This window comes from Abrus precatorius, unplaced genomic scaffold (assembly GCF_003935025.1).
Source record: "Abrus precatorius isolate BTA unplaced genomic scaffold, Abrus_2018 Scaffold8, whole genome shotgun sequence".
Classification (NCBI taxonomy): Eukaryota; Viridiplantae; Streptophyta; class Magnoliopsida; order Fabales; family Fabaceae; genus Abrus; species Abrus precatorius.
Window position 1 is genome coordinate 36,353,474 of NW_020874428.1, and position 14,689 is coordinate 36,368,162.

Genomic DNA, 14,689 nt, shown 5'->3' on the forward strand with positions numbered 1-14,689 from the left:
AAAATTTCTTTGTTCCTTGTAATTTTTTACAAATTAATAATATATCAAATATTTCTTATATTTATGCTAATTACATGTTTAATGAATGTTTTGGAGAGTTCGTAAAAAAAATTATTTATATTTAAAAACTCTTACAATAAATATTTCTCATTCTCTTTTCTTTTTAATTAACTCTCAAATAAAATTTAAAAAATTTAAATTTTATAAAGAAAAAATTACCAATCCAATATTTCAAAAATTTTAAGCTATCAAATTATTTTATTAAAATTTAATAAGTTTAATTCATTGATTAGTGTTTAAAATCTTTGATCCTTATATATTGTTAGGATTACAATTTTATGTACGTTGTTTTAAAACGAAGATAAAAAACATTGAATAATTTTATTAAAATCAAAACAAAAAACAGGAGACTTATTACTTAACTAAGCCAAATTTAAATTATTATTACTATTGTATTAGTCTTTCAAATATATTACTATTAATTAGTCTTTTAAATATTTAATTTATTATTAAATTAAACTCTCAAATGGCCAAAATCATTATTAAACTACTTTATAAATGTTTAATTTTGTTGCCAATTTTGTTGTTTATTTTTTTCTAACCACCACTTATTTTTTCATTAATTTTATTTTGATGAACAAATTTAAGAACCAATTAATATGACAATAAGTTAAATGTTTAAATTTTCAATCTAGCAACAATATAAAAATGAATGTGATAATATTTATAATTTTAAGAAATTAAAGCTAAAATTTATTCTATTTTAAATATTGGGAGATGTGTTAAAAGCTTTAATAAAAGGAAAAGGCACTAATTATATAAAAATAATTAAATATTTTTTAAAGATTACATTAAAATGTACTAAAAACTATACAAACTTTTATTTTTTACATTTTAATAAAAAAAATATTTGTATTTACCTAGTAATATCCTTTTTAATTTTGATCTTTAAAAGAAATTTAAGTATGTGAAATGGTGTTTTTTTATTGAAAATAAAAATTCTTATAAAAGTATATATTTAAATATATCATTAGCTCATTTATTCGTTAAAAAAGACTCAAAATGTAAGCATCCCCGCATCATTTGTGGCTTTAAACACACGCACTCATTTCCTCACTACCACAAATATAAATTCAATCAAAACGATAACTCTTAACTGACACGTAAATCAAGACCCAATGTAGAAAGTAGTTTGGGTTGTGTAAAATTTTATTACACTTTGTGATCACGACAAGTCAATGTCAATGCATATATTATTAACGTTTTTTTAATGTGTATTTAAGGTTCTATTTAATCAAATTTTACATATAATAAATCTTAATCTGCACGCAAGTAAGTCAAAACCCATTTTAGAAAGTAGTTTGTGTATTGGATATTTTGATTTGATTATACGTTGTGATCACGATGACTGAGATGTCGAGGCATATATCCTTCTAACATAATTTGTGTATTTTATAATATAATATAATATTTTATACTTTTCAATAAAGATATTATACATAAATGTTTATCAAGTATTTAGATATTCATTAAAAATTATTATTACCTATTTTTTTAATTATTTTAAAAAAGGAGAATACTTATTTTATAAATTGGTTGCCTACTTAAAAATAATTTTTTTTCAAAAAATAATTAATCGCGCAGAAGTATGTTAAGAATACTTTTAAAAAACATATGGTTAGCGAAATCTTCTTATTATAAAATAATTATTATAAGCAATAATAAAAACGTGACAAAGGCATCTTAGAAAAAAAAAATAGAAAAAGAAAAAGTAATAGCGGGAGTGATCGTCTCTTGTGATCTCCGAACACAAACTAGCTTCAGAATCTTTACTCTCTCTCTCTCTCTCTCACACACACACTTCACACGCTCTCCCAAGACACTGTCGCGTCGATCTCTCTCCTCCCTTTGTAAATCGTGTCTGCAACCAAGCAGGTACGCACGTGCGTGTTCTCATGAACATGTTCTTATAATTATTGTCGGATACGCTAGTTATCGTTTATGTTTTTGTTTTGCAGCTTGCTTGCTGTCTGATCTGTCAATACTGTGTCGTTTAGGACAAATTCCTCTCTCTTCAAGGATGTACGCTATATCTCGTTCAAGGGTTTTCCAAGTTTTTTTGTTTCTTTTCTTAATTCTTGTCACGATTTGCCTCTTTTCTGTTCACAGTTTTGGTTGAAGTTAACAATTTCTTCTTCACAGTTTGAATGGTTCTGATGTAGACCTTGATTTTGCTTAGGATTTTTACTAGGATTTTATCATTCTCATGATATGTCGGGTTTCCACTCTTTATTTTGTTTAATACTGAACTGTTCCAACGTTAATGTTTCTGGATTGATTCATTCAATGTATCGATCCTTTCCTTTTCGTTCTTCTATGATTATAATGCTCCCTAGCTCTACTTGTGTGGCTTGATTAGGTTGTTTTATTATGCTAGCACTTTTTCATGTGTGATTCTTAACATTCTACATGTGGTGACTATAGCAAGCAGTTTCAATGAGTTTCTTTTTTAAGAGTATTTTTGAAAAAAAAAAAAAAAAAGAATTTTCCGGAAGGTCCTGTTAAATTTTTTTAATGACATATAGGTATGCTTGTTATTTTGAGCTGGGGGTATAGCATAGCACTAGCAGGGCAGCGAACTGAAAAGTTTCTCTGGCATTCCTCAACCAGAATTTATCCATCATTAATGATTTTTTCTTCTTTACATTATTGCAGATTCTTTTGCAGATGGCCATACAGGAAGCAAACCCTGAGACTACTCCCAGTGCTCAAGTTGTTGGCAATGCCTTTGTGGAGCAGTATTATCACATTCTGCACCAATCCCCAAACTTAGTGCACAGATTTTATCAGGATTCAAGTATCCTAAGCAGATCAGACAGCAATGGTGTGATGACAACTGTGACAACTACAAAAGTAAGTCTATAAACCTCTACTAGGATATGCATGTATAATTTTCTTCTTTTATGATAAAAACTTATATTGATTACATCCAACCGTAGCTACAATAATTATTTAAATAGTTCTGTCCCACATGTCACATATTATGTATTTTATCTTATCACTATTTATAAATAGGGTGTATATTTTAATAACTTTAGAATGACTGAAGTAAAAATGGATCTGTCAAACAACCAGATGATGGATTTGTACCGCCGGATTTAAGACTACTGAATTGATGTTTATGAGGTAAATTTTGAATAATAAGTATTTGAGTTCAATGCCAAGAAGTTGTGGCAAAAATGGTGACTGAGTTTTGTGAAAGCTGTCTAATATATGAATGCTCAGGGCTGTGTCCCACAGTAATTTATGGACTAAGTTAGAGATGAGTTTTCTTGGATTAATATGGAGTTATTATATAATTAAAAAGGAGAAAGAGTTGGTTTGACAGGTTTGTTCTGAAATAAAATTCTGATAACATAATTACACTTCAGATTGGTCGTCAGCATAGTCCACAAAGCTAAAAGTATTTTCCCTCCCCTCCAAATCAGGAAAATGGGAAGGACGGATTTTGAACCTCTTATTTTACCTCCTCTCCCTTCCACAAATTTCCAAACCAAACTATATATTTTTATAAAAATAAAAATGGTCCCACTCCCTTCCATTCCTCTCTAAACAAACACTATGTAAGAGACCTAACATGCAAAGTCATTATCTATGTTGTGGAATTTTTTAAATAATACAAATGAAGAATATAAATATTTCTGGATTGTTGTGAAAATACTGTAATAAAAGAGTTTAACAAACTCATATCACAAATATTATAAGTAAGGATGAATAAATTTGAATAAATAGATAAATAAATATGCGAAAATTGAAAGAAAGATAATTTGTCATTAATTTAGAAGAAAAATGGTCTCGCTAGTATTTTAGGCACAACCAATTATACCTCAAGCAATACTTAGTCTCATTAAAATCATACGTATGCCAAATACAGTTATTTTAGAAGCTAAAAGCTAATTTTGATAAGCACCCAAGTGAATCCAATGTGTGTCAATACCTAGTACATACCGAGAACAGGTACTTTGACAGAATGAAGTACCAATGCTTCAAAGGTCATAGTAGAGGCTTTTTTGGAACAAAGCTATAGAGGGGCTAACAGATGCTACATCACTGATGACACTAAATTTATTTTGTCATAAAATTAGTGGCCTCAATCATATTGTCTTTTGCTAGATGATAACTACTGGCCCATCTTGTGTTGAGTCTTTTTATTTGTTTCAATCTTATTTTGCAAGAGTGATAAATGAGCATCATCATTGATTATTCAAACAGATTTGTCATTTGGCTGGACTAGTTCTTCCGGAACATATTTTGCTTAACGATTGCTTAGATTGTTTTGCCATCTTCACAACAATAACAACCAAGCCTTTTCTTATTAAGTGAGGTTGATTATATGGTTCAAACAACATCATAATGCTCTATACTGAATCATGTCCATAGACAAATTGTTGACCTCTAAATAGTAAATCCTGCTTAATGGTTTTGTCTATGGTTTTTCTTGGTCTACCTCTACCTCTAGAAACTCATACTCTTTGGTATACTAACCAAAGCACTATTGTGATGTGACAACATGTGTACTCCCTTACTAAATACATTTGTCATGTTAGATGTCTAGTCTGTATACCATCTGTACTCCCCTTAATGGTTTGGTTTCTGAAGAACTTATGTACTTTCAACTGTTGGATCAGGACATCAATGAAAAGATTATCTCCCTGAATTATGAAGATTATACAGCAGAAATAAAAACTGCTGATGCTCAGGAATCATACGAGAAAGGTGTGATAGTTTTAGTAACTGGATGCTTAACTGGGAAGGATAATGTAAGAAGGAAGTTCTCACAGACATTCTTTCTGGCTCCACAAGATAAAGGATATTATGTCTTAAATGACGTCTTCAGGTACATTGAGGAGAATGACACACTGCAGTTAAATTCTACCTCAATAAATGTCATAAATGAAAATGCTGAGGCAGTACACATGCCAGAATCAGGTTAGCATGATTTTTTCTCCGTATATATATATATATATATATATATATATATATATATATGTATGTATTCAACAGTTAATTGTTTTGCAAAACCCTAAATTCATAATTGTTTCTTCTATGTTTCTAGAGGATGTGCATGCTCCTGAACATCTTGTGGCAGACACTGCAGCTTCTGTAGAGGGTGAAAACCTTAATAATGGTGCTGAAGTTTATGATCCTCAAGATGAGGAAGAAGGATCAGTTATTGATGAAGAAGTAACTGAACCCCCTACCGATTTAAGTCAAAATGATATTGTTACAATTCATGATTCAACTTCTGCTGTCCAGGACTATGCACCAAGGACATCATATGCATCAATTGTGAGTTTGTTCTATTATACTTGCCCTGTACTACCCTCCTGGTATTTTACATTCATTAACTTAATGAGTTTCACTTACATGAAGGTAATGAAAAGTAACACAGCATCCAGTCATGTCTATGTTCCCAGCCGAGCTGCAAGAGTAGGATCTGCTCAATCCACTGAACAATGGTCTACTACTGCCAAATCAACTCCTGTGCCTGAGGCATTAGGGCCTAGCAGTGACAGTGCACCTGGGAGTAGTGATGTTCATGAAGAAGGTTTATATTGTTGCTTGTTGATATGGTTGACAAACAATTTTGTTTTTAGACCAGCCAACTGTGATCTAGAGATGTTTTCCTCATTGGTGTATTTGTTTTGTCTAATTTTGACTTGTGTACAGAAGAGATTAAGAGAAATTCATTAAAGATAAGGAGGTCAAATGAATTAATGGAGTTTATAACTTCATATATACTGGTGCATTAAATTATAGTTTGAAAATCAATTAACTTGTTTTGTACTGTTAACAGCTGAAGGTCATTCCATATACATAAGGAACTTGCCATTTAATGCAACAGTTGAACAACTTGAAGAGGTCTTTCAGAAATTTGGTCCTATTAAGCACGGTGGTATCCAAGTTAGAAGTAGTAAGGTCTGTGGATATTTAGATCTGCATTTTCAAACTATCTAAGTATTGTCTGAGGCAAGCTTATGAACTTTTTTTCTTTTTTTTGTATTTTTGGCTTCTTGCAGCATGGTTTTTGTTTTGGCTTTGTTGAATTTGAGGAACTGAGTTCCATGCACAGTGCACTTGAGGTACATACTGTTCTTTTGAACTGATTTGGTAATTCTCTGCTGCTATCTGTATATTTGGCCATGGAAGAAGTGTCTGTTTGTGGACATCCATAAGATTTAAAGTTTGACTTTGAATATCTTTTAGAATACTTTTAGTTGATCCATGTAGTCAACCTCACCTAGTAGATAGTATAAGACTTTGGTTATTGTTGGTAGTGGTAATGCGGTATAGATTAACATTAGCTTGCATTAATGTTGCCTATAGTTCAGATTAAAAGTCTTATTGAACACTGTTTGATATGTTATCCATGTTCATGACAAAAACTCAAATTTGGTTTTGGTTGCATGTCCTGGTAGTTGACACAAAATTAGGAAGTTAAGGCTTGTTTTAGTTTCCCGTATCTTTTTCTTTCTCATTTTGTGTGGTTTTTGAGTTCTCTTGTTTTTGTCAGGAGCATAAGCTTTCCTCAATTGATACACTTCCTCACTGTCTTTTTCTAATAAAACTTAAAAAAAAAATTTCCTTCCCATTTTTTTCCCATCATCTCGTGCTGGCTTGGTGTTTGGCATTATGGTGATCTGGAGAATGATTAGGAAACACTGTTGCAGTGAAGCTTTTGTAGCAGCAGCACAAGTGGATGAAAAGGCTTGTTTTTTATAATGTGGTATTTGGTTATGACACGGTACTAGCACTCAGTGGAAAGGTCAACGCGCTGATGTTATGGTTGAGGAATCACATGTTGACAAGTTAATTTTGATGGTTATGTCAATGTAATGGTAAATGAGAGTCATAGTGGAAGAAGGTCAATTGGAAAATAGATATGTCATTCCATTTGTATGTTGGTGGGAACTAGAATGTGTTTGTCTATGAAGAAAAACATGCTTTCATTTTTCTTGGTAGACAACAACTAATCCCCATACAAATTGATGGGGTTGGCCAGGTGGATCAATGGACATCATTGGGCTCTACAAGTCAATTTTTCCGTAGGTTTTCCCCTACACTTTTAATTGGATTATCTTCCATTTGATCCACTTTTCTAACTAAAGCCTCTATTGGTCTTCTCACATGACCAAATTACCTGAGCGGAGAGCTTCTGTCATCTTCTCTTTAATAACCGCTACTTCAGTTTTCTCTTGAATACCTTTGATCCTAAACTTATCTTCTCATATGTTCTCCCATTCACCTTCACATTGCCTTCTCTGTTGTATGTTTTGTACCCTTGTTGGCACCTCATTGCCCAACACTCACTGCCATAGACTGACCTTGTAAAACATGTACACCAATGTGTTTTACAAGAATCTTAGAATGAAAAACTAACCAACTTAATAAGTTGTTTATTTACTCATTTTTTGGTAAAGATGATGCAGTTTTCCATGTAACAAGAAAATTATCTACAATGCTGTCCTTTCAATGCATGACATACAATCTCACAATTACAGTTCTAAACCCTATGAATTTTATATGGCATGTCCAAATGACTTCCAACATTGTCTAACTGTGTCATGTGAAGCCATGGATTCCATTGGTTTTCCCAATGTAGAAATTTGATAGTTGAAAAGGCAACATGCGCCTCTGATGGGAACTCTGTTGAGGTTTTCAAGTAGTAGCTTTGTACTGTTTTGTGCTATCGCTTATGAAGAGTTTGTAGACTATTTTGTCAAAATGGGACCAAGTGGAATTTGGTATATTGTGGATTTATACTTTTACCATTGGATTACTCGTCCAACAATAGGTCTTTCCTTTTTTAACGATAGGAACCTATAAGTCTAGTATTCTGTTGTTTTGTCATTACCAGAAGTTTGGCAAATATATTACTTGCCTGATCCATTTTTGTTAGATAATATAGCAACTTAACTATAAGAATATGTGGGCGTAAAATTCTCTTTTGTACCCGCAGACAGGAGGAATTACCGATTCAACTTATTTTGAAGCATCTTCATGATATCTTATATATATTAAATCTGTCCAACCTGCTGACACGCAGCATCTCCTCATTGTTTCCCTTTCTACTTCATGCATTTAATGTTTGAAAATTTATTTTTTATTGACTTGTTTATTTTCTGATTGGTGCCAATTAGGCAGTAATCTCACCATCACCAATCATGTGATTTCTCTTTTTCCCTCTCTTATCATATGTTCCTTTTGCCACCACACAAAAACCATACAACCTTTTACTTTTTCCATCTAGTATCATTTTTTAGTTTTCTCATCACACAGAGACATTTGCATTTTGTTTTTTGATATTTTTCCGGTACTTTTACACAAAATGCTGATCTAGGATCCTTCTAAAACTAATTTCAGGCTTCCCCCATCACTGTTGGAGAGCGACAAGCTGTTGTTGAGGAAAAGAGAACTACTACACGAGGTACACTGATATATTTTCATGTTTAATTCTATGTTAACATGATTCATATTGATGGGAGCTAAACCAAGGTTATGGAATAGATGTTTTATTAAGCTCTTGTTTCTTTCTTCATATCTTATTCTAGTCAGCGGCAGTGGGAGGGGGAGGTATCCTTCAGGAAGAGGTGGTTTCCGAAGTGAGAGTTTCAGGGGGCGCGGCAAATTCGGTGGCGGAAGAGGTTTTGGCAGAAATGAATTCAGAAATCAAGGGGAATTCTCAGGGAGACCTAGGAGTTCTCAACGCTCAAATCAGAATGGAGGGGGGCGTGGTGGACGTCAAGGTGCCGGGAACCGTAGTTCGACACAGTCAACTGCTGCATGATCATATTGGTATTGAAAGAAGGAAAAACAAAAACCAAAACCAAAGAAAAGAAACTGGTGGGTTGATAATTTTTTTATACGAAAAGGAAGCCAAACACCTTTTTCTTTTTTCCTTGTTTAGGTACAAGTTCATATTTCTGACTTTCATCGTTGCAATCATTCAATGGCGAAATCAGTGGGTCAATTAGTCGTTGCAGAAGTGTTTTGGATCGGTTATGTATTTTTTTTCACTACGAATACACTTCTCTTCCTTCTTCCATTTTGCTAAGTCATTGAGCAAGATTGTTCCTCCGATTGAGTTACATGAATATCTGTTGTGGAAGGTTTATATGTAAATTGGAACTATGTGAATTCCTTTCATCTTTTTCATAAACTTAACGAAAACTGTTCACTATTTTCACCACTTTGTGCATGTTCATTTTATCAACTGCAGTTTTTTTTTTTTTTTCCTTTTATAATACTTAGCTGCGCCACGGTGAGAAAGCAAGTGTATTAACCTTTATTTTAAATAAATTAAAGTTATGAGGTGTTTCGAATGAAATCGAGAGAATAGTTTGTTTTTTTTTTCTTGAGTGGTATTGTAATATAGAAAAAAACAATTCTTGACAATTGAATTTTTTATGTATGTAAATATAGTTGTCTGAGTAAATAATAAAACCATAGATATTTTTAAGAAAAGAGTTTATTTATACAATTTTGGAAAAATAAAAGAGGAATGGCTGGGATCTCACTTTACCTCCTTAAATCTGTCCTTAAGTAAAAATAAAATAGAAGCAAGCAACACTGGAAATAGCTAGTGTTGTAAAAGCTTTGGAAAACAGTTTCTGTTTTCATAAAATGGGGAAAAAACTTATTTGAAAAATATTGTCTCGATTTAGAGTTTTTAAAAAATTGTGTTGTAATAATAAAAAAAAAAACACCAAATACAGCCTAACATAACAAGAATCTAGGGAGGAATGCAACATTATTCAATTATTTTGATTTCTACCTATTCAAAGTTTATTTTAATATCCCAAATTCCTCCTATATGTTTATGTTTGTAATTTTAACATTTAAATTTATGTTTTTCAATTAAACTAATTATTAATTTGCCAAAAACATCAATTCATAGTTTTACCAAACCGTGATTGAACTTGTATTGCTTTTATATGTATACATGTGTGTGTGTATATATATAAAAGTTAACTTTATACATAATGTTTTTATAACTTGTCACTGATCCTTTATTTGGTTAACTTTTTTAGTTAAATATACATTTTAAAATAAAATAAAATAAAAATAGCTTTCAATAACTTCTTTTATATCAGTTTTTTCTAGCTTTTGGACTGGTTTGATTAATTCGTTTGATCATACAAGCCTCTAATTTCTTTAGGAGTTTGTAATTTAATGACATGATCAATAACTAAGTTGTAGAATTATTTAGTCACAAAATACGTTAAAAAGTATATAATTTTTAAAAATTAACTTTTGAAAATTCATATGAAATAGTCAACTACCAATCATTTATTTCCTCTTTAAACTTTTTAAATAATTTACATTCATAAAATTGCAACCCTAACAAAAAAAATTAACCATCTAATTAATTGATTGATAATAAATTAAAAATAAAATTGAATTATTTAATTAAATGATTAAATAATAAATAAAAATTAGTTTATCAAATAACTTTAATTCAGTCATCTGACTAACTATACATTATAGCATTTTAGCAAATTCGTATTACAAACTATAAACTTGTTGCTTTTAACTAATTTTATCAAACAGGATTTTTATCATTTTTAACTAATTTTAAAGTCACTTGATTTTTTGGATTAAATAAACCTAATGTTAGACTAATATACCATTCTCTAGATCAAAGCATCCTACTTTAAATTTAACTACGGTTTAAACAATCTATATTAAACTGATAAAATAAAAAATATATCAATCCCAATTTTTAGAATTAACTTTCTATTTAAAAAATATATTTATATTTGAAAAGTATTTATTATATTAAAAAGTTAATAGTATATTAGTATGAGAAATATTATTTTCAATAATTTTTATTATTAATTATTAAAAATACTTTTAAAAATTAAGGTTTCCTAAATCATAAAATAAAATAGTATATTTTTTTCTAAGTACAGAAAATGATGATGGTCATCGTTGTTCATCCTCCGCAACAAGCTTTTGGATTAGAATTGCATGTCCTACAATTTCTTTTAACCACATAATCCCTTTTTTCATTATTATTTAGTTATTTTTTATCTGCTAATTGAAACAATAAATTAAATATTCATATTTCAGCAATAGAGAAAGAGAGAAATAAATAAATAAATAAATAAAAGCGGTGCGCTAATACCTCTGTCTCTGTTCGTCAAGACTCAAAACCCAAAAACCCAACCCTAATACGAAGTTCTCCACCTTTCTCTCGCATCAATGGCCGACTCTGTATTTTCCATTCAGTACCTCAAAGATTTCTTCAATTCTCAAGTCAATGACGATGAGAAATGGGCCTTCAATGCGGTAATCTTTCTCTCTCTTCCTCTTTCCTTGTCTTCTACTCGATTCGCACCTGTTCTGTTTCGTTTATTTTTTCTTTATTTTTAATTATGTTAGTATGTGATTTAATATGGTTCATAGCGTCATCAGATCAAATTGGTAAAGTTGGTGCCATGTTTTTTCAGCGAAACAGAAAGAGTTAGAGAGATAGAGCAATTGCCCCATATATTTTCAAATTTTAAAAAAAACTATGTGAGAATCGTAAACCCCTTTATAAAGCTCCGCCATTTTCTGTGCTTTGTTTTAATGAGAGAAGGAAGAATCTTGAAAAAATATTTTTTGTCATATGAGTACCCTCAGCTTGCAAAATGGATCGGTTATTACCATTGTCCCTTATTATTATTGATCGTTGCAATGTAATAGCTCCATGACCAAATCATGATTCTATACTGTGTGGTATTGAAATTTGTTGCCGTTGTCAGCTAACGTGAATGCTTGAATGGAGGAGTTTCAGTTATCTTGAATTTTATTTTATTTTTTTTAATCGAGTTAATCGGGTTTACTTCTGCACGTTTATGGATCCTTGTGGTTTGGAGGCAATTGCTGATTGTTTTGCCACTGTCAATGTCTGAATTTTATAAGTTGTGTTGATGATCTTCTATGAATTTTGGACATTTCTTTCTTTGTCTAGTTGTTACCCTTATCTGTTATGTTAATTTTTTGTTTTGAGAATTTTGATCCTCTTCGTATTGTCTTCACCGTAGAGACATTGGTGTTGCTTTTAGTTTCATAGGAATTCAGGCATTCTCTTATGTGAAACATAATTGGTTGTGATCATTTTTGCTTGGAAACTCCTGAGACAGGATGCATGTGTTGTGATTATTGTAGAAGTTACAGTATAGGAGTTAAATGCAAGAAGTTTATTATCCAGGAAGAGTGAATAGCTTCAGTAATCTGTCGCTTAGAATAACCAACCACTGAACCTTTTGGTTAACAAGGTTACTCGTTAACTTAGTTTATAGGAAGTGCTATTACTAAGAGTTGGAGCATGAATAAGATTGTGGCAATGGGCTATTAGTTTTTACTTAATTTTAATGGTATTTCTTCCCATCAATTCATGTTTATATCTGGGAACTTGACTTGGTTTAACATGAGTGCGGATTCTCTTTTGTTTTTTCCCCTGCAGAAATTGCTTCGTGCTATGGGATTGTTTGCAGGATCAATAGCACTTATGCGAACTTATGGTGACCTTATGGCAATCTGAAGTTGAAGAATAAGTTGGATGTCATGAACTGCTATCATCTACTTCAACAGTAATGTGATGTGTAGGCTTTAGTAATTTGAACATGCAATGAGCTCTATTAATTTGAGGCTTTTGATGAACGATCATAATGCTTTAACGATTTGGTTATGTTGACTTTAATTGTATGCGCACATTCCCTGGGTCGGATGTTACGGATACTAAATAGTTAATTTTTATATCCGTGGATTAACTCAATTTGTTACAGATATGCAACCGGCTGGAAAGGTTAGTAACTTAAGGTGTGTTTGGGAGAGATTTTGGTGGGGAAGGGAGGGAATTGTATATATATTTTATTTTAAATTAAGAAAATTATATATAATTTATCATCATAAATGTATATTTAATATATCTATTTATATATTTTATTTTTTAAAATATTGATTTTAAATATATTTATTTAAAATAAAAAATTTATCTCTCCTTTCTTTCTTTTCAAAATCTTCCTTTCTAAATACCTCTTAAAAAGAAAATTCTTATATACACTAGAAAATTGTGATAATGATTTTCTTTTATATGCTTTTAAGTGCTTGTTATGGTGTTTTTAAATTTAAGAGTGTATTGAATACTTTATTTATATTATATTAAGATATTAAAGGATATTTATGTTTTTTAAATATATTATTAATTTTATTATTAAAATTAATTGTTACGATTGTTTCACGGATATAAAGGTATAGAATATTCTTTCGTGTTTTTCAGAATACTTAAGACTTTATCATACTTTTATATTATTTTATTACATAATATATTATATATTAAAAATAGATAATTAATTGGAACCGATGTGGTACTGATCGGTCTAATTTTTGAAACATTTGACAGAACACGAATTGTGGACTATTTACGGGCATCTAAATCCTCCTTAATGGTCAATCTTGTAGTCCTACTAATATAAAGCACGCCAATTATTCAAATTCCATTTTGCTCCGATTGCGTTGATCAGGATGTTTGCAAAATGTCTATATTAATGTCAAATGACACAAATTCCTCTTTTTAAAATTCTTATCAAAGCTGCAATTAACAAACACAAATGACAAAAACCATTAAGTTGAAACCAGATATAGCAATTCAATGCTACTCGATATAGAGGGTAAAAACGAAGCATAGGACCGATTCCAAAACCGGGGCAAACCATGTCTTTACCGAAGAATACTATTGAAAAATGTTTGACCTAGAGCTACAAAAGCCTTCTTACAGTAGTACAATAGTTCACGGTTATTAGCTTTTATTTTTTATCTAATTTAATTCAGATTTAACCTAAGTTACACACCTGGGATATAATGGATCAGTTTAACACTACAAATTTTTTGTATACACAATGATTCAAATTCAAGACTTTAATTAACTGATATTAAGTTGCTTAACATTCAGATTAATTTCTGTTAATGATTATTAAATTCTTTAAATATTTCAAAATCTGTTTACCAAAAATAAAATAAGCAAACATATAATTTATATTCTAAATGAAAAAGATAATATATCTATCTAATTCTAATGTTTGTGCTGTAAATATAAATATACTAAAAAGCAAGAAAAAGTATAACAAAAAGTAAATAGTAATCAAGATTATTTTTTTTAATATTGATTATTATTTCTAATCTAGTTCAATTTAAATATAACCTGAGTCGCACACTTAGATGTAGTAAATGAGTTTAGATTTTTTACATATATAAGAATTCAAATACAAGAATTTTTTTAAACGATTTTAAGCCACTTATTATTTAAACTAACTTTTATTGATAGATTATATTTCATTTGTTATTTTATTTCAACATCGATTATATAAAATGATAAATCTCCCTTTTGTTATGTAGCTCTTTTTCTTATAATAAAGTCAAATTTAAATATTTTTATTCGTGTTAATCTTACAGTAGTATTTACAAGAGTTTTTTATTGACAGAAAAAAAATTTATAGTGATTTTCTTCATTTATAACGAGGCTTTGCATAATACTTTTATTAATATGAAATTTTAGCAAGTTTTCATGTATTAATACGAGCAACTTAAATTTAAGTAAAATTTATAAATAAAAATAACTTACAGAAAATAGTAGATGTTA

General features: G+C 30.3%; 2 protein-coding genes across 5 annotated transcripts; both read left to right on the forward strand.

Annotated features, from left to right (window-relative positions):
• The first annotated feature begins 1,725 nt into the window (after window positions 1–1,725).
• Window positions 1,726–9,246, forward strand: LOC113845945 (ras GTPase-activating protein-binding protein 1). Of its 4 annotated transcripts, XM_027473686.1 has the most exons (10): window positions 1,726–1,935; window positions 2,019–2,082; window positions 2,716–2,913; window positions 4,689–4,989; window positions 5,117–5,349; window positions 5,434–5,608; window positions 5,858–5,979; window positions 6,081–6,143; window positions 8,425–8,488; window positions 8,613–9,246. In XM_027473686.1, the coding sequence occupies exons 3-10, from the start codon at window positions 2,728–2,730 to the stop codon at window positions 8,846–8,848; spliced, it is 1,380 nt and encodes a 459-aa protein (XP_027329487.1). In that variant the 5' UTR covers window positions 1,726–1,935; window positions 2,019–2,082; window positions 2,716–2,727; the 3' UTR covers window positions 8,849–9,246. The 4 variants fall into 4 exon arrangements, with proteins under 4 accessions (XP_027329487.1, XP_027329488.1, XP_027329489.1 ...); XM_027473687.1 differs by having other exon boundaries at window positions 1,755–1,935; window positions 2,019–2,913; XM_027473688.1 differs by lacking the exon at window positions 2,019–2,082 and having other exon boundaries at window positions 1,762–1,935.
• Window positions 9,247–11,211: 1,965 nt separating this feature from the next.
• Window positions 11,212–12,781, forward strand: LOC113848180 (mitochondrial import receptor subunit TOM5 homolog). Its single transcript, XM_027477578.1, has 2 exons — window positions 11,212–11,352; window positions 12,515–12,781. Exons 1-2 carry the CDS (start codon window positions 11,266–11,268, stop codon window positions 12,590–12,592), a joined length of 165 nt encoding a protein of 54 aa, XP_027333379.1. The 5' UTR covers window positions 11,212–11,265; the 3' UTR covers window positions 12,593–12,781.
• The last annotated feature ends 1,908 nt before the right edge of the window (window positions 12,782–14,689 follow it).

Coding starts and splice junctions, on each gene's coding strand:
- LOC113845945 (XM_027473686.1), top strand. CDS start 2,728: ATGGCCATACAGGAAGCAAACCCTGAGACTACTCCCAGTGCTCAAGTT. Junction 4,990..5,116: donor AGTACACATGCCAGAATCAG/GTTAGCATGATT, acceptor CTATGTTTCTAG/AGGATGTGCATGCTCCTGAA. Junction 8,489..8,612: donor AAAGAGAACTACTACACGAG/GTACACTGATAT, acceptor ATCTTATTCTAG/TCAGCGGCAGTGGGAGGGGG.
- LOC113848180 (XM_027477578.1), top strand. CDS start 11,266: ATGGCCGACTCTGTATTTTCCATTCAGTACCTCAAAGATTTCTTCAAT. Junction 11,353..12,514: donor AGAAATGGGCCTTCAATGCG/GTAATCTTTCTC, acceptor TTTCCCCTGCAG/AAATTGCTTCGTGCTATGGG.